Raw genomic sequence first — 20,125 nt, forward strand, 5'->3', positions numbered from 1 at the left:
ACTTGCAAGAACAGTACAAAGAATCCCCAGATACCCTTTAACCAGTTTCTCTAAATGTGACCATCATTTCATACCCCATCCCACATATATAAGCATGCATATAGACATATTTTTGGTACCGTATAAGAGTAAGACTGATAGTCCTTTACTCCCAAATACTTCAGTGTGTGTTTCCTAAAACAAGAAATTCTCTCATATAGTCACAGTGTAATCATCATCAGGAAATAACACTGAAGCACTGGTCCTGTGTTGCTTAATAATGGAGATATGTTCTGAGAATGCAGTGTTGTTGTGGGAACACCATGTAGTGTACCTACAAAAACCTGATGCTACAGCGTACTACACACCCAGGCTATGTGGTATAACCGATTGCTCCTAGGCTATACACCTGTACAGCATGTGACTATGCTGAATACTGTAGGCAGTGGTAACACAGTGGGGCATTTGTGTATGTAAACATGTCTGAACTTAGAAGAAGTACAGTAGAAAAGACAGTATAATCTTACGGGATCACCTTACTGCATGTGCTTCCTCATGGACTGAAATGTTGTTATATGGCACATGACATACTGTCCACACCTTATTGATATTTTGTCAGCTGCTCTCAAAATATCCTTGATAGCAGAAGATAATTCATGGTCATATGTTACCTTCCTCATTACATCTCTTTAGTCTCCTCTAGTTTCAAACAGCTCCCTAGTTTCACAATGCTCGCATTCAGAGTGTAAGCCGGTTATTTTGTGGGCCTTCAGTGTAGGTCTGTCTAGTGTTTCCTGGTGATTAGGTTCAGATGATGCCCTTTGGCAGGGGTGCTCCAGGTGATGCTGGCTCTCTTGGTGCATCCTACCAGGAGGCACCTGTTGTTGGTTAGTCCTGTTGCTGGCAGTATTAACTTTTATCACTTGGTTAAGATGCCAGGTTTCTTCAGTGTAGTTAATATTTTGCCTTTTGTAATTAGAAAGTATCATATGGAGAGAAACTTCGAGACAGCATAAACATCCTGTTATTCCTCAACCTCTCATCAACTAGTTTTAGCATCCATCGATGATTCTTAGCTGAGTCAGTCCCCTATGATCACGCTTGTCAAGTGGGGATTTCTCATTCTGTCTTTTCTTCCTCACTAGAAAGAAGAGTTTTCATTTCCCCCCATTAGTCTGTTTATTTTGTATCCATGTGGACTCATGGACTCCTAGTTTCTTAGTTTAACAGTAACTTTTTTTTTTTAAAAAACAGTGACTTAATACATTTTTATAGTTTGATAAGAGAACTCCCTTCAGGCTAGCTCCTGTCTCCACATTCTTTGAACATGACTTTACTTTTTGGTACAACTAGGTGTTCTGGGCTCACTTATGCTTTTCCTGCCCCTGTCCTAGGATCAGCCATCTCCAAGGAGCTCTGGTTCCTTTTAGTGGAGAAAAGCATTTAGACCAAGATTTTGGCCGGGCGTAGTAGCTCACGCCTATAATTCCAGTGTCTTGGGAGGCTGAGATGGGAGGATCACGTGAAGCTGGGAGTTTGAGACCAGCCTGGGCAGCATAGTGAAAACCTGTCTCTACCCCCATCCCCCCAGAAAAAGAGACAGAGAAAGAGAGAGAAACCAAAATTTGGGTGTTAGACGTGCTCATTGCTTCATTGCTACCAGGGTTATTGCTCAGAAGACAGCTTTTGGCAATAGATGGCTGCGTATACATGCACACAGGCCTCTATCCAGTTCTTTCCATGAGAACCCATGAGTTTACACTGATACCTCTAATCCTGATCCAGGGCTGTGGCATTCATTCTGCCCTTTTCCATTTCCATATTTTTCACTCCTCTCTGCAGCAGTGAAACCTGGCTTCCGTTTTCACAATATGTTTACATATTTGCTCAATTCTAGAATGTCAAAAAGTAGTTTCAAAATTGCTAACCTCTGCAAAAAGAGGTCTACTGATTGGAATTCAGTGTTAGAGCTCCTTTCGGCAAGACTGAGAGCATATAGTCCACATTTCAGGTGTTTGAGTTTGTTCCCCAGTGCCGCCTTTCAGTGTGGTTGTGTTATTCATTTGAAATACAATTTGGGTCCTCTGTTGCTCTTTGTATTCTGTTTGAGAGATTTCCCCAATCAGGAATTTTCTCTTCCCTCCCTTTTGTGTGAACCATGAATATTTCCGAAAGGCAGGTCTGTACAAAAAGTTTTGTTCAGAGAGGTGCTTCCCCTCCCACTCATTCCAATCCCTTTGTCCTCTCTACCCAGCAGCCATCCTGCCCTGGAGGCAACCAGTCTCATTAGCTTGTGTTCTTCCCTCTATGTTTCTTTTTGCTCCGATGGGTAGTTTCTTATTCTCCTCTTTTTCTTCATAAAAAGTAGAATATTATCAGTCCTCCTTTGCAGTTTGCTGTTTTTCATTTAACAGTGCGCCCGAGCAGGCTACATTAGTCCCTAGGGCTCCCCTATCCTTCCTTCTGTTCCTGAGGGGTCTGTTGTGCTCTCTTTGTGGCTGTTATGTAGCTGCATGAGAACTGTGCAGTGTGCATCTAGGTGCTAATGACAGCACAGCCCTAACCAGGCATCGGGTCTTTTCCACCTAACTCTGGAAGAGTAGTAACATGGGCGGAGGAGAAAACTGAGGCTCAAAGTAGTCCTGTGACCACACGTCACACAGATGTGAGCTGGACCTAGAGGTTGAGGCCAGACTGTCTGGTGCTGGAGCTGAAACTTGGGAATGATGGGTGCACTTGCTCCTCCTGCTGGGGTTCATTACATGCCTGAGATGCCATGGGCAGGGCCCACATCACCCTGGGTGCTAAGTAAAAAGGCTCTGGGGCAGAAAGGGCAACCCAGGAGAAAGGAGGAGCTATTCTCCTTACAGCTGCTTTCCATTCATCCTTCTAAAATTTGTTGTGTGTACATGTTTTGTAATGAATATAACGTATCAGTAGAATAGTATATATTTACTCAAAGTTTTGTGCTCAGAACAAATTTTAAAAAATAATAGTGATATGTGATCAAAAAAGTTTGGAGACCACTGAAAAGGCTCACCCAGCTGTCTTGCAGTAGAGAGAGCCCTGGCCTGGCCTTAACCTCCAGAGATGAGGGCTTGTGGACCTACCTGCTCCTGTTCTAGGGGCAATAAGGTGTTCATTCATTCATTCAGTATGACTGAGCAGTGAGCTTAACACAATGAGCAGGAGGGTGCTGCCCTGACCTCAGAGAGCATCTGCAAGTCCAGACAGGACCTCCATGGCTGGAAGGACAGTGAGGCCTATCAAGGAGGGACATGGTGCTCTGGATCATGTAGGAGGGGCCTGTAAGTGAGGTTTTGGGGTTAGATGTGACTTCCAGGGAGAAGAGTGACACCTAAGTGTATGGGTGAGTCCTCTGGTCTGAGGCTTGGAGGGGAGGGAGTGTAGCTGCTGGCCAGCACTGTGAAAGAGTTGACTCTGAGCAAATCATTAATCTTTTTGGGCCTTAGCTGTCTTCTCCGTATTGGGGAAGGGTGGTACCACTGGCCTCTTCGGCACGTTCTTTGCATTTGCTGAGGCCAGATTCAGGTGTCAAATTCTTGGCTCTTCTATTGACTAACCATGTGTCCTTGGGATGTGTTATGTCTGAGCCTTGCTAACTTTCTCTTTCTCACCTTATCTCATTGAACCCTCCCGTCCACACAGCATTTTCCTGATGAGCACTTTGAGGTTCAGAGAGATGAAGCATTAATGGAGGGTCCCGCAGCCAGTGGGAGATGGGATGCAGGGCTGACTGCCACGTTCGGTCCTGTCTTTTCACCACAGACTGTGTGTGCTTGACTCCCTGAGACTTTGCTTGTACTTGAGAAAGGGGTTCAGTTTGCTTTAATGTCACTTTGATGCTTTTTAGAATTCATTTCCTTTGTTTATTTTACAGCAGTATAATTTGCGATGAAATAGTTTTACATTGAGCTTACATGTTTTAATGGCATCTTAATGGTGTCTCCATGGATTTGCAGCCAGGTACTTTTGTCATTCTAACTTCCCTATATAATGGCACTACGTGGCAGTGTGGCCATGAACTGTGGCCTGGCTTTCCTTTTAGGCCGGCCAGGCAGCCTCTGAGTCAGGTGTTCAGTGTTTCTTGGCTTGTGGAGGCCTCTGCGTACCCCAGACAAGTTTCCTGCGGGTCAGTCTCCTGCGTAGCTTGGTCTTACTTTGCCATGTCATTGGGTCCTTCCTGGGATTGTGTTCCACCTAGGAACATCTGGCTGGGCATCATAGGTCCCGCCCTTGAGCTGTGGAGGGTACATGTGCACCCTGGAAGCAAAAGCTCTGGCTCCCAGAGGGCCTTGGTTTGCTAGGTTGGCCCTGCCTTCAGTTGCTGTCCTCGTGCCACACCATATGCTGAGCCATCTGTTCTGCCTTTTAGTTTTGGAAAATGTGGCACAACAGTTAGAGTCTTGCCTAGAAGAGCGCTGAAGGCCTTTTAGCACCGGAGCTGTGGCTTAGCCAGTTGGGTCCCTTTAGTGCTCGGTGAGGGGCTGGAGCTGGAGTAAGGGCCTGGTGCTCGCATGTTGAATGCATGTGTGCATGTTTGATTATTGAGGCTTGAGGGCTCAGGAGAGTGGCAAGAAAGGAGGAGGTGGAATGCAGAGCAGGGACTTCTTTCCAGGGCCCAACCCACACGTTGGTTTTGCTCCTGGAAGAGCACCTGGCTGTGGAGAACAGGTACCTTCTGCCCACGCTGCCATGGCCCAGCCTCAGCCCCATCCTCTTTTCAAGAGACCCCAAAGCTTGGCTTTAGCCAGACCCAGACCCACATCTGAGATTCCTGTCTGAGCCTGCAAAGTGTTGAGCCTCACTGTTTCAGTTCTTGGGTTTCAGTGCCGACGAACTGGTACTATAGTGGCATAAAAACCTACCCGAAGCTGGGCTCCTACATCATCTTTGGTGCTTACTAGCTGTGTGGCCTTGGGCAAGGTGGGTTGCTTAACTTCTGGCAGCCTTGATTTCCTTACTGTGAAGCAGGGACACACCTCTTAGCAGAGAGTGGTTGTAGGGATTTGGGTGGCATGTGGCTAGCATCCAGACACTTGGGCATTGGTTGCCATTATTATTAGTAGTAGTAGTATTACTGTTATTACTACTGATGTCACGGTCAGCACTGCTGTTAACCCCTTTCTGTTCCTCTGCCCACCCCCACCCCCACCACCACGTTTACCCACAGCTCTGGTGTTATACACCCGCTTAGTGAAGAAGAGAAGAGAGGAGCCAGCTCAGAGCATTTGTCTGCCCAGCTGCTCTCTGCCCTGAGCTGACCATCAAGGATGCTAAGGGGCTCAAGGAGGACCAAACCTCCTTATCTTTGCCTTCTCATCCTTTTCTCTCCTGACACATCATTGTTTTCTCAAAAGAAAAAAAGAAATAGACTCTGGGAAATAAATCCCCAGGCCCTGTTTCAGATGATTGTCCCATTTCTAAACTTGAGTTAATAAGAATAAACAAAGTAGTAGGTAGATTTGCACAGGAGAATACTTTTATTCTGACAATTATGTAAATATTTATGTGTTCTGGCTTTCTTATTTTGTTGCTGGTGTCTAATTTCCAAGTCTCATAATGAAGTGTAATTTGGAGAAGCTTTGCAAAGATGGGCACGCAGTGAAATAATTTGATTTGTTCAGTAAACTTGGTTTCAGTTATTCCTTTTCGTGAGTTGTTTTAGAGCCCCTTCAAATTCTTTGTGATTTGACAACAGCTTTCAGCCCAATGAAGACATAACTCTTAGGCATCGCCAGGCATTCAGAAGAGGTTCATAATATTGTCACTTCATAAGAAAATGCATTCATTGGTAGGATATCCAATTTATGGGCTTCGAATGGATTTCTCTTTGTAGTTTTAGCCCTCTGTGCTCCTGCCATTCTCAAGGCTATGAGTAAGGTTTTTTAATTAACTCAAATTGAATGGAATGAGCTTTTATTGAACTCCCACTCCATGCCAGACACTGGCTCCTTAACCCTTGCACTGCCCTGTAGGTGACTGTGGGGAGCTGAGCCAGAGTAGGTTATGCCCCATGCCCACGATCATTCAGCTGGCAAAACTGGGAGGTGGGATTTGAAATTAGGTTTGATTCTTAGGCTTTTTCATCCAAAGCTGATTATAGGCAGAGTTGATTAAGGAGAAGAGAGAGGTTGAGTGGCTTTCATGTTATTTCCGTTAATCTTGTTTAGTCTTCTTAGCCACCCCATGAAGTTCATTACATTTTCCCTATTTTATTTCTGAGGAAAGTAAGACTCAGAGGGGTACAGTGATATGCTCAGTGTCACACAACTGGTAAGAGGCAGAGCTGGGATTTGAACTCAGAACTGCCTGGCTGTGGGCCGGGTGTGGTGGCTCAAGCCTGTAATCCCAGCACTTCGGGAGGCCGAGACGGGTGGATCACGAGGTCCAGAGATTGAGACCATCCTGGTCAACATGGTGAAACCCCGTCTCTACTAAAAATACAAAAAATTAGCTGGGCATGGTGGCGCGTGCCTGTAATCCCAGCTACTCGGGAGGCTGAGGCAGGAGAATTGACTGAACCCTGGAGGCGGAGGTTGCGGTGAGCCGAGATCGCGCCATTGCACTCCAGCCTGGGCAACAAGAGCGAAACTCCGTCTCAAAACAAGCAAACAAATAAACAAAAAGAACTGCCTGGCTGCAAAGCCAGAGTTCCTTCTAGAACTCCTCTAGGGTTCTGCACTTCCTTTAGCACATGGCCAATTGACCACCTGCCCACAAAAATGGCCTGGCCTTGCTGGCTAGGGCACCCTCCTGCAGACGGAGGCGAGGAGCAATGCGGAGTGGGACTGGACATTGGTTTCCTAGCTCTATCCCTCCTGGGCTAGTGAAGTCCTTATTTCTGACCCTCACTGCACCCACTGGTGACTGGTGACAGGATACCCTCCTGGGTTATTGTTAGGATCACAGACAACATGTGTGAGGCACCTGGCACTCGGTGGGCATTCAGGAAGTGAAGGTGTCTGTTGCTTGTCAGAGTGTGTGGATGGCTCTGGCCTTGGTGAAGAAGCTGCTGTTGCTTCAGCCCCCGGACTCCTGTGCATCACAAGGCTGATTCAGTGCAGACAGGTGACTCATCTGATGGCATTTTGTGTGGCATTGTGCAGTTCAGCCTGGCACAGCATACCTCACCCATGGCAGGTATTCAAGAGCCATTAGTGTTTATGAAGGTGATAAAATTGCCAAGATAGAGGGAAGTCATCAAAATAAGAGCCTTCGCCTGTCTCGTGAAAGTTCACTTGTAAACTTAATGCCTGTGGGTCTGCTGAAAAAGCGCCACCTGGATTTCTTCCTGGACACAGAGCTGTCTGGAAGGGCAGCTGGACAGCCCCTGATTGCCATGTGGGGGTGGATGCTTTTTATGTGACAATGAGTTGGAGAAATTAACAGTGGTCTTCAAGGTATTGTGCTCAGCTTAAGTCTTTGAATTGCCATAGCTTTAAAATGAATACTAGAAATAGTTATATTTCTAGGATATTTTCTAGGATATTTCTAGTATATTCCCTATTTTCTCCATTCAAGATAATAAACGTTATCTTGAATGTTTTAGGGTTTTACAGCAAAAATTCCTCCCATTTGTAAAGCATGCTGCAGTGAATGGGAGAAAAGTAGCTGGCAGCACTTTCAAGCACTGTGGCAGAGGCTAAGGGAGTTGCCCAATCCAACTTCCAGCTGGAGAAAGCCTGGGCCCTGACTTCCGGTGCATGTTCAGGTCCACCTGTCAAGGATAGGATCCACTGTTAAGAAACAAACGTGGGAAAGTGTCGTCTGAGAGTCCCTGAAAGCAGCATAGTTACTTTCGAGTCCCTCTGATAAAGATAGAACACTTAATTTAGGCATGTTTCAGGATTTCAGAACATTTGGAGTAGTCCTGGGTGGAAAGCAGTGTTTTCCTTTTTCAATTTCATCCTGACTCTGTTCCTCTCTTTATGTGTGTCAGTCATAGCAGGGGAGTGTTTTCCTCTTGGATGCGTTTGCACCTGGCAATTTGAATGTGCAGGAATTCCTTGATTGCAAAATAGCTACTCTCAAAATGCAGACAAGCAGTCACACTCAGGGAGCCCTTCGGTCACGGCAGCAGGGTGGCGCCAGACACCTGGCTTTGAGTCCCATGGAAGCCTGCGACTTAGTCTGTTCTGAGCTGCTGTTTACAGGCATATAGAATGGGCTGTAGGATAGGATCCTCAAGGTTTGGGGGCTGGGAGGGGCTGGCTGGCATGATTCAGCATGCTAGCTCTCTGGGGGCTCTGCTAAGCACTGAGGGTCACTGGGAGAAAAATACAGGCCCCACTTTGTCCATGTGGAAGGAGCCCAGGCTGCCCCGGTTGCCATACTCACCCTTCCTGGCAATCTTCACCTTCTGTTCTATTTAGTCTCATTCCCTGTTTTTATTCCCTTCTTTTTTTTAGGGAGAGCCAGAGCAGCAATTCTCATGTCGGGATTATTTGGGAGATCCACATTACTTCTGATTATTTACGAAGGGACAGGCCAGGGGGAGGTAACCACTCAATAAATTCGTCAGCGAGGCAGCTGGAAGGATGTGTGACAAACAGACCAGGCTGTCATTTGACCAGAGATTATCTGCACTGGGATTGTTCCCCCAGGATAGTCCTGATGACAAATGTAATTGACATTTTTTATTAACCCTGAGATGATTAAAGAAGCTGCTGCTGAATTTGTGTTAAAGTACCTGGTCCCTGGCATTTTGAGAAAGGGATTCTACAGCCTGTGTTTACTTCCTGTTCATCACTTTAATCAACCAAGACATACAGAACCCTGCCTGGTTTGGTCTTGAAACTGGGCCAGGGAGATAAGACTCTGCTTCCTGGCTTAGGTTTCCAGAACCTGGTATGAACATCACGGGGGACATGTAGGAGGCACTCACTCTGTTCATTTACCACGCAGTCATCAAACGTTTGCTGAGCTCCTACTGTGTGTGAGGTCCTTATGTGTGATATCGAGCTCTGCCTCCTTGAAGAGTGCTCACTGTAGAATGGGGGCTAGACAGATGTTTATGGGGATGATTGTGTGAACCAAGCACTTTAGGGGAGGACTGGGCCCTCACTGCCCAGGGGGTAGGGTGGGGCTGGAAAGGCAGTGCAGGGGTGGTTTGTGTCTTACAGGAAGGGGGTCTCCTTTCCAGACAGGTCTTACCTCTGGAGCTTCCCAGGCAAAGGCTGGAAGTGGCATTGCCCAGAGAGTGGGGTTCTTGGAGTGCCAGAGTGCGGGCACACAGAGGGGCAGCAGGGGAGGGTGGAGGCACACAGGGGAGCTTGGCTGGGCCCTGCCCACGGGCTGGGGGCTACGTGGAGCACAGTGTGGGCTCTGCTGCTTCCTAGCCTGCCCGCTGAGTTACTGAAGCTCTTGGTTTTGGTTTTCTTATCTGTGAAATGGGACAATCCTACTTTCACTCCTGTCATGGGCTGCTGCAGGATGAAATGACAATAGGAGGAAAGCCTCTGATTGATGCTTGGTCTGCAGAGCCTAGTCAGCAAGCATTTGCTGTGGTGATGGGATGGAGGAAGCAGAGGGAGGTTCCTTCCTAAAAGCAGTCTCAGTAGCAGTGGCCAGGCATTGAGCACCTGCTGCATGCCAAGCGCCGGGCTGAAGGCATTGCACTGACTTGCTGTTAGCTATTGCTATTCTCATTTTATAGCTGAGAAGCTTCTTAGAGGGTAAAGCAGTTGCCTAGGGTCACATATAGTTAGAGAGGGGCGGAGAGAAGATCTGATACCCGGCTGTTGCTCCCAAGGGTTTCATTTCAGCAGTGTAGGGACTGGGAGGTGCCAGGAGGAGCAGGGCTATGGGGAGGGCCAGCTCTGACTGTGGCCAGAGCCATACTTGAGCTCTTCTCTTAGAGGAATGGGCTTGGGTTGCAGAGTGTGTTAGGAAGTGACCTGTCACAGGGAGTGTGCTTGTCACACTGCTCCTGGATGGACTGATACATTGAATACTTCCTGAGCACCTGTTTTGTGGCCAGCCCTCTGCTGGGGGTATACACATTCCCTCAGCCACAAAGCCAGTATTTAGTAAGCACCTGCTGCATGACATGTGGTCCACCAGGCCTTGGGTAGATGGTGGTGTACCAGAGGCAGGGGTCTTCACCCTGGTGGAGCTCCCAGGCTGGCAGGGAAAGAAGGAAAGAAAAAGATCATACATTTAGCAGTGTGGATGCGCAACATTTCAGCGTTGAAATAGTGGGTCTATGTTATTAACATTTTATATGCTAGGCTCTCCCTCCCCCAAAACCAGACGAAAATCCTCTCTCTTGCTCCTGAACTGCATAGGTTTCAGAGGTCATCTGTCCCCTTGTGTCTAGACCTGTTGCTCAGGAACCATTCCCATCGGTTTAATTTCTTTTTCCTTTTAATCCTGTGGCTGGCAGGATGTTGCAGGGGCAGTAATTTAATAAAAGTATGCAGTTTGTAAAGCAGCTGCTATTCTGTGTACTAAGCACAGTTGCCAACCTTTTCAGGGAAACCTCCAAGCTGTTCTTGGAACTTAGCGATATTGCAGGAAAAAAAAAGTTCTATTTAATAACATGTCATCCTTTGGGTTCCGTAGCTAATAGAAGCATAAATGGAGGCCATGCCTGAAAGCCATTTCTTTATGCGACTCAGAGAATCAGGGCATAGCAATCACACTGGGTATGGGATCTATGGAAACATTCATGCCCAACAAGAAGAAAACAGCTCAGTACATTATTTCATTTGAAGTCACAGGCCCGAGGGCTGTTTTCCCACTCAGACCTACGGCACTGCTCTCACACAGGTGCCCGCTGCTCCCTTTCTCTCTTGAGTCTTGACCTGGCTGCAGGTGGGGACCTGGGCCTGCTCGGTGGGGTGTGTTCACACCTTGGGCTAGGGCAGAGAGGTGCTGGGTTTGAATCCGGCCTGTCTGACTCCAGGCCTTTCTTTCTCCACCACTGCATCTAACAACCTTGTTAGGTTTGTAACATGTGGCAGCTACAAGATCTGCTGTGTAAGAGACATACATTTAGAAAAATTTACGTGCCACATGCTTTTCCTTTCTTTATTTCTCTTTCCCCTGAACTGACATAAAAAGGAGAGTCACACAGAAGCAGATGTCAGAATGACTGCCTTGCTTTGCCCCATCAACTGGAAAAGCCACCGACTGAATTCCTCCCGACGCCGTTTCTGTTTATGGGAGCTGCAGGGTGGGAGTGAGGGGCGGGCCCTCTATTCTCTGCTCTCTGGGCTAGCCAAAGCCTTAATTAGAAAACAAATTGAGTCCTTCAGCTGTCACCCGATTGTTCCCTCGATTTTGGGGGATAAATATCATTGCTGAGGCCTCATGTCTCCTCTATCTCCTTTTCCCTAAAGCTTTTCCCCCTTTATGTTCTCTCTCTGCCCAGAACCCAACGTATCTCTGACAAAAGCATGCATTATTTAGAGCCTGTCGCCTCTTGAAGTTCTTTAATTACAGAATTAAACCAAAGTAATGACAGTTTAATTTGTTCTTTCATTAATTGGGAGCGCTCTGGGCTGATGTGAAATGAGCGCATTTGGAAGGCATGAGGAATATGTGCTGAGTGATTGGAGCGTGAGTAATAATAATCGCTGTCGTTTAGTGCTGGGCGCTGGCTAGGTGCTCCTCATGCACATTCTCCATTATGCTCGCCGCAACCTCGAGGAGGAGATACCACCTTCTCTGTTTTGTGGCTTAGGATCTTGAGGCTCAGAGAGGTGAACCAACAGCCACCTGTCAGCCGGAGGGAGAGCCAGGCCTGGACACCCACAGCCCAGCCCCAGAACCCCTGTCCTGTTCATAGCCCCACTTGGTCTTGAGACCACCAGCTGTGGCCTCAGGATTCTGCAAGGGGTAGCCCACAGGAAGATGGGCACATCTGGCCGGGGCATGCCTGAGAAGCACTTAGTTGTGTCTGACTGAATTTGAGGCTGAGAAGAAATGTGTGAACCCATGAAAATGGAAGGAAAGTGGGGGTCAGAGGGAGCTGAAGCTTCACTGCTGCTGATGGAAATTTCGCTGCTCCCTCCTGGGAGCCCGCAGCTGCTGAGGGACATGCCTGTGAGCACATCCCGTGCCTCTTAGTTGTGAGTCGAGCATATAGTGGAGGGTAGAACTCAGGTGTCTGGGACCTGTCAGGCTTGCTGGTCTGCCCTTACCCTAGCTAAGGTCCATTCCAGAGCTGCTACCTTTCCATGGACATGTCTGTGGTCCAGGTGACTTCCTTCTTGCACTGCCCCCAGGCCCCACCATACCTGGCAGATGAAATGCCTCTGATGCCCTGCCGAGGTCTGCAGGAGTCTTGGGCTGGGCCTTTGCTTTCAGGCCTCTGGGACTACACAGAGGGTGCATGGTTGGTGCATTCACGGTGCTAGTGGCTCATCTGGAGGGCTGTCTAGAAGGAGGCAGTGAGGCAGCTCACCTTCCTCCTCATGTCCCTAGGACCTTGAGCCCTGTGTGTACTGACACTATGCTGTCTTGGCAGCAGGCAGTGAAGGACAGGAGGAGAACCAAAGTGAATAGTGCCTTCTGTGGCACCTTCCCTTTGGCACTTGAATTCCCTTTCAGCTTCCCCACCACTCTGGAAAGTGGGAGGATTAGCCCCATTTTCTAGCTGTAGAAATGGAGGCTCAGAGACAATAATCATTTAACCAGGCCACGTGGATTGAAGGGGCAGAACAGAGTTAGGATTCGGGGCTGTCTGACCCTGAAGTATCCCGTGCAATTGGGCCTCAGTGTTCTTGCTGTCACCCCATGGCCCCGCCAGGCACCCTCTCACTTGCTCTGTTCACGTCTCCCGGCAACCTTAGAGTTTCACCCTGTGGGTTCTCAGGCAAAACTTTAGAATTTATTATTAATGCATTTCTCTGCAGCAAAGTCTGGATGAATTTAGAATTAGAGGACTCGGTTACACTTTATTACTGTTTGTCATTAAACATCATGCAAATAAGCCATGGAATAAAGCAACTTGTGTTGTTTTGGACAGCAGATTTACATGTTTACTGGAAGAAAAATGCTGCTCAGCTCCTTCAAGGTGGCAACACAGTTTGGCCTCAGAGCCTTAGCTTTGTTGGCCCTTTTCTATCATTTACACCACAACTTCCAAAAAATATTTTAAACTAGTTTATCATAAAAACTCACTCACAACAAGGGTTTCAAAACATCCTTTTGTGAAGATGAGAAGACTGAGAAGCTGCATAGCCTGTGGGGTGGGAGTGGAGAAGGAAAGACCCATTGCAACCATGTGACCCACGGGCCTGAGAGATGAACCTAAGCCTCCTCGTTGCCAGAGCTGAGAGGCAGACAGGATGGCTTCTAGGTTTCTCATCTTTGGATTTTAGTAGGAAGTTTCTAAGCCTTCCTTGTAGGAGGAGGTGGGCACAGAACCTGTTTGGAAGCCTCTGGGAGAGTAAGGATAGAAAGAACTTTGGCTCCACCCTGACGTGAGCATCGGTGTCCTGTCAGAGCCCATTTCCACCACAGTTGGAAGAAGCTATTGGGGTTAGAACCCTGCGATTCCAACCTGCACTGCCCCTCCAAGAAGACACAGGGCAAGGCCCGGCGATACCAATGTTGAGGTAAAGAATCTGAGGCCAGCCATCCTGGTGGATGAAAAGAAGGTTCAACCCAGGATGACCCCAAGCCTTCGGGTTAACTGCTGAGTTTGGTGTTTGCCCCAGATATTGTGCCCCCTGACCATTTCAGCTCTGTGCCCCACCTTCCTCCTGGCATGTACCATGAAACTCAGCTGGAGTACAGAGGAGAAGCCTTCTGGCTTTGTGAGCCCCTGCCCCTGGGATCCTGAGGTGGTGGTCACGAGTGACACAGCCATGACAAGTAGCATTGTTGATATTGATGTTCTGAATTAGTAAAAATGGGCTGGTTGTGATGGCTCATGCCTGTAATCCCAGCACTCTGGGCGGCCGAGGCAGGCAGATCACTTGAGGTCAGGAGTTCGAGACCATCCTGGCCCACTTGGTGAAGCCCCTTCTCTACTAAAAATACAAAAATTAGCCCGGTGTGGTAGTGGGTGCCTGTAATCACCCGCTACTCAGGAGGCTGAGGCAGGAGAGTTGCTTGAACCCAGGAGGCAGAGGTTGAAGTGAGCTGAGATCCAGCCTGGGTGACATAGTGAGAAGCACTTTGGAGGCCAAGGCAGGCGGATCACCTGAGGTCAGGATTTCAAGACCAGCCTGACTAACATGGTGAAACCCCGTCTTAAAAAAAAAAAAAAAAGTAAAAATGTGTAAATCATAACACATGGTAAGCAATACAATACCAATCACAATTCAGTTCAAAAACAGCAGCTTGAAATTAATTAGTCGTTGTGCTGTTTCTTAAAAATATTGGAAGCCACACACTAGATCTGAAAGCTTTTTGCTTTTTTTTTTTGAGACGGAGTTTCGCTCTTGTTACCCAGGCTGGAGTGCAATGGTGCGATCTCGGCTCACCGCAACCTCCGCCTCCTGGGTTCAGGCAATTCTCCTGCCTCAGCCTCCTGAGTAGCTGGGATTACAGGCACACACCACCATGCCCAGCTAATTTTTTGTATTTTTAGTAGAGATGGGGTTTCACCTTGTTGACCAGGATGGTCTCGATCTCTTGACCTCATGATCCACCCGCCTCGGCCTCCCAAAGTGCTGGGATTACAGGCTTGAGCCACCGCGCCCGGCCGATCTGAAAGCTTTTGAGTGAGAATGAGGAGGAGTGACAGGCAGATCAGCCAACAGATAGAGGGGCTTCTGTAATCTGGGCAGGTGTCGCTGGTCACTCCTGGCTCTGTGGGCATGATTATGCCCTGACCCTGTGAGTTCTTGCTGCTGTCAGCACCATACAGATGCAGGGATTCCTGGCTGTTAGTCACCCTCACGGCCAAGCAGCTTCTGTAAATTATAGGCTGTGGCCACAGAAATCATTGACTAAGGGCTATAGAGCATGATTATTATCCCATCACATGATTCTTCTTAAGCCTTTAGAATCCCTTGTTAAACTATAGGTAAAATAATTTCATGCTCATTGAAGTAATATAATTATTCAGACTAATTCGATGCTATTAGAAAATTTTGGGGCGCCATTTATAATATCACCTAATGGATTCTAAGTACAGTTTGTTAGGGAACCTTGCATATTCAACCCGAAAGAACCCCAGGCTCGCTCATGAGCTTGGATGCTGAGCAGTGCCGAGTGAACTAGAGACTACCAGAAGCTGTTCCGTTGTCCTTAGGTGGCTCTTGTTGAAGTGATTAGACTTGGGGATTGTTTCTCAGAAATGGACTGGAGACCCATAAATCTACTCTGATTTTATTTTTGGACAGCAACCTGGAGCCCACAAAGACAATTTCCGGCGAGTTAGGCGGCAGTGCTGGGCAGCAGTGGGGCACATGTGCTGAGGCGCGGGTGTGCCGGCCTCACAGTGGAGGAGGGGCTAGCTCTTCGCTTAGTGTCTGCAGCTCTTTTCCGGTGTCTGGCTTCAACAGACTGGGGAGCCTGAGACCACATTTGCTTGCCTTTCGGGAGGGATGTTGGGGTAATCTGGGCCAAGGGGCTCAGCCAGCCGCCACCCAGACTTGAGTGCTCTGTTTGGTGGCACCAGACATGGTGAGGTGGGTGGTATTCAGCAGGGTGGGGGAGGCAGCAAAAGCCAGGACTGCAGAATGACACTTCTGTGGCCTAATGATTTTCAAAAACCATTTGTGAGATTGAGGTAATGTATTTCCCAGACTTAAGCAATTTACTCCTTCCTACCGTGCTCAGTCAGGCTGTTAAATCGACTTGCTGTGTGGATAGAGCTATTGGCACCAGGGAAAAATGGTCAAGTTCAAGGCCCCTGCCGAATCTGTTTCTTTGGGAATTGATGAGTAACTGCACTTTTTAAAAAATGGGCTGGGTGCAGTGGCTCACACCTGTAATCCCAGCACTTTGGGAGGCAGAGGCAGGAGAATCACCTGAGGTCAGGAGTTCGAGACCATCCTGATCAACATGGAGAAACCCCGTCTCTACTGAAAATACAAAAAATTAGCTGGTAATGGTGGCACATGCCTGTAATCCCAGCTATTCGGGAGGCTGAGGCAGGAGAATCACTTGAACCCAGGAGATGGATGTTGCAGTGAGCTGAGATCGCACCATTGCACTCCAGCCTGGGCAACTCTGTCTCAAAAAAAGAAAGAGAAGATTTTAGGAACATTGGAAAATGTGAAGGGAAGAAAGCAGGATGCCAGATTGTACATTCCACAGGATCTCAGAAGAAACAAAGTCTGCATAGAAAGATACTGTGGAAACTGTCGGCAGGTTGCAGGAGTTACCTGTGCTCGAGTGCAAGGATTAGATCTAGTGTCACCTCTGTTCCTTTTCAGTATCTTACCTGTTGCCCAGGTGGTGACACTGGCCCTCAGGTGAGAAGCACCTGGCCATGAGTCCTGGGCCTCTGACCTGCTTGTCGTGTAACCATGGGCAACTTCCTTTCTACAAGGAACCCCAGTCTCTTCATCTGTATAGTGGTCCAATGTGGTCCAATTACACGACCTCAGAGGAATGAGGGGCACTGCCAGGACTCCATCACCTGTGTAAACACCTGGCAGTGTGGGCATGTGGCAGTCTAGATAAACCATAGCCTTGTGGTGGTTATGAAGGTTATTATAAAAATGCATGCATTTCTTTCACAATCAGAAAAACATTACGCATGAAAGAACAGGGCAATGACTGGAGGTGGAAGAACAAGACAGCCTACCCAGCTGCATGGTCCCACTGACCACCCTGCGTGACCACCGTGGCCACTCTTTACTCATCTTCCAGAAAAGGGAGAGGTCAGATGGCAGCCAGACCCTTACCAGATGGTGTATCCGGCCCTCCCAGAGGGGAGGCATGGAGGGCTACGGGAACATCCATTAGACCTTAACTTGGCCTGTGGGAGTCAGGAGGGCTTCCTGGAGAGAGGATTGTCTCATGGGAGACAGGAGAGAAGAGTAGGAGCCAACCAGGTGGAGAGGGAGGCGTGTACTTCCAACAGAGAGAGGGCATATGTAAGGCTGGAGATTCAAGGAGCAGAGCGAGTTTGGGAAACACAGCTAGAGAGTGGCGTGCAAGGAAGATCATGATGGGAGATGAGGCTGGGCAGGTGACTGGGGCCTCCAGAGTCAGCCACTGACTTTCCCACTGTAGGCGTTTACAGCTCTCTTGAGCCCCTGGGATGTGCTTGGCAAGATAAGGCCTTACGGCTAGAAGGCTCAGAGAGTGCCCCTTAACTGGGCTTCTGGATGGAATTTTTGGAGCAAAGGGCTAGTACTTATTTTTACGCAAATTGAGAAGTCTTGATGAAAAGGAGCACTTACATCCCAACCCCATCAGGGAGGGCCAGGGAGAACCGTGGCTTCAGTAATGGTGTGGGCCTGTTGGAGCCTGTCACATGGTTACATATGACAGACAGGACACCCTACCTCCACCCAGACTGGGCCTTCAGAAGGAATTGAGTTGGAGGCAATTAGAACTAAATCAGATGATGCTCCAAGGATCCCCCACTCTAACTGCCGAGAGCATCCCTGACTTCCTGCACGTGGATGAAGCCGAGTGATTTTAAAGCAGCTCCTTGTCCAGGCTTAGGTGAAAGTCTGCCCTCACTTGTAGAGGTGGTGCCATGATGCGGTCGTAGGAATTAGGCGTCCCAGGTTCTGGTTCTCCCTGCCTCTGCTGCAGTGTGATCAGAAGGGGGCTCTCTCCTGCTGTTCCACCATGTGCCATGACACTCCACCTCCTCTGCTCCCCTTCTGCCTCACTCCCCTCTAATCCACCCGCAAGTCCCAGTGATTCTTCTCCAAAGTGGGCGTTCAGTGCGTTCACAGTCCTGTGGCCCAGGCCTGCTCTCTCCCCTCTGCACACCCTCTTCACTGGTCTCCTTGCATTATTCTGGCCTCTCTTAGAGCAGCCCGTGTGCTCTTTAAAAACAAAAGTCTGCTTATCACTTTGCTCCAATGCTTAAAAACCCATCCATTTTACACGGAGAGAAAAATTCCGAACTTTTTGCAAATAGCTGCCGAGTCCTGCGTGATCTGCATTTTGCCCACTCATGTTGCTATCTTCCTTCACACAGGGCTCAAGCCACACTGGCTGCCAGTCCCTCAGCCTGTGTGGCTATCACCTTTACAGTCTTGCTCAGGCCGTCCTCACCTCACCCCTTCCTCTGGAGAAGCCCGCTGACCTCTGCAGTGGAAATCAAAGTGAGTCTGTTCCACCTGCTATTGTCATCTGGAGCTAGTTCTGTTCTTCACAGCACTGATCTGAGTTAGAAGAGCGGTTTGTGTGTTGCTTAATATCTTTTTCTTCCACTAGACTCTCATGAGCTATTTTGTTCTCTAGCAGTTCCAGCAGTGAGTAGATTTCTTGGCAGGTAGCGGACGTGGTATAAATATCTGTTGAATAAACCCAGTGAGTGAATGAGAGTCACCCCATCACTCTTAAGACTTTCTTTGCCCATCTGTAAAATGGAGATGACAGTTTCCCTGGCAATCTAATGGGTTTATATGGGGGCGATACTCAAAAATAAAGGTATAACATGATTACTACTCATCCTAACCACGCCACAACCTCTTCTTCCCCCAGTTATTGAGAGAGTGAGTACGTCTTAGGATAAGGGAGTAGGAACACTCCAAAGCCCCTCTTACTGCGTGCAGATTAAGCACACTAAGGAGGGACTGTGGCTTGAGGAAAGATGTGACATGCAACCCCAAAGCACTTCACAGTCCCCACAGGTGAGGCAGGTATGAGAGAGCACCTAACAATGCCAAAGCAGCCCAGGCTTTAGACCTCAGGGGTTCCAGCTGTGCTGGTCCACGTGAGCATGCTGAGAATGGGAGGGAGCTGGGAGACTAGAGGTGCCCAAGTGGAAAACCCATTTTCCAAGAGTGAAAAAAGGTAGTTTTGGAAGCCCCATGTACCATAGTGATTGAGTCTGGGAGGGATGCTTATACTAGAGAAAGAGAAAATGGACACCAGGCAGGCGGTAGAATTCATGGTCTTGCAGGATTAAAGACAGACGTGCTCGCCAGGAGCCAGCATTCATTCGCCAAAACCATTTGTTCTTTTTTCTTTTCTTTTTTTTTTGCACTCTATCACCCAGGCTGAAGTGCAGTGGCACAATCATGGCTTACTGCAGCCTCCACTTCCCAGGCTCAGGAGATCCTCCTACCTCAGACTCCTAAGTAGCTGGGTCTAGAGTTGTGTACCACCATAGTAGAGACAGAGTTTCTCCATGTTGCCCAGGCTGGTCTCGAACTCCTGGGCTCAGACCATCTACCTGCCTCAGCCTCCCAAAGTGTTGGGATTACAGGCATGAGCCACTGTGCCTGGTTCATTCATTCTTAATGAGCTATTAGACTTATAGTATCTGTGTATATTGAGGCCAGAGGCTGAGTGTGTCTTGATTGGAAAGGTGCTGACATTCAGAGCCTCAGGCCTTTAGAACCTTGGTGATTCCATCACATCTTTATTTAACAGAAGAGCAGGAACCAGCCTAAGGTCCTTGTGGTGCCAGAGAGTCTCAGACTTTTCTTGAGAAGATGAGAGAGATAAAGAGGTATGTCTAAGATCATACAGTCCAACTGGATGACCTATGGCTTATTGAACAACAGCACTCAACTCTGAGAATTAGTTATTTACTCTCGAAGTAGAGGAGCTCTCTCATGACTAAAGGGTACTGTACTTAGCATTTTTCCCACAACTTAATAATAAATAAATTGGGTAATGTTACAGAAGGGAGGTCTGCTTTCCAGTCTGCAGATGACCCAAAGCTAATAGCCATTGTTTTGTCCACTTGTTTGTCCATCTATCCTTCTGTCTGTCTGTCTATCATCCATCCATCCATCCATCCATCCATTTCAGCTATGCTATCCCTCAAGAGACATTGGCTTTCTAATATGTGCCCCCTGTTCAAGACACTGGGGAATAGAGAAGCAAACAAAACAGATAAGGAATAGATAGTGTCATTACCCTCATGGAACTTACATTTTAGTTGGAGAAATAAAGAAACAACAAACAGCAAATAAATATGTTAGGAAGTAACATAATGCTTTAAAGAAAAGTAGAGCCAACTAAGATGAAGGGGAATGATGAGAGCAGTGTTTAGATCATGTGGCTCAGGGAACAT

The 20,125-nt window shown here is 48.0% G+C and overlaps 1 protein-coding gene across 4 annotated transcripts in view; it reads left to right on the forward strand.

Moving 5' to 3' along the window:
• WDR25 (WD repeat domain 25) overlaps positions 1-20,125 on the forward strand; it is a 152,593-nt gene that overhangs the window by 55,598 nt on the left and 76,870 nt on the right. Inside the window, exon 1 of one of the 4 annotated variants that reach the window (XM_035261493.3) lies at positions 17,904-18,200. The exons of the other annotated variants lie outside the window; for them this stretch is intronic. Within the exon in view, the coding sequence (XP_035117384.1) occupies positions 17,955-18,200 (246 nt within the window). The 5' untranslated portion in view covers positions 17,904-17,954. Of the gene's footprint in view, positions 1-17,903; positions 18,201-20,125 lie in introns of those variants that run through there. 4 annotated transcript variants of the gene reach the window in all.

This window comes from Callithrix jacchus, chromosome 8, assembly GCF_049354715.1.
Source record: "Callithrix jacchus isolate 240 chromosome 8, calJac240_pri, whole genome shotgun sequence".
Taxonomy (NCBI): domain Eukaryota; kingdom Metazoa; phylum Chordata; class Mammalia; order Primates; family Cebidae; genus Callithrix; species Callithrix jacchus.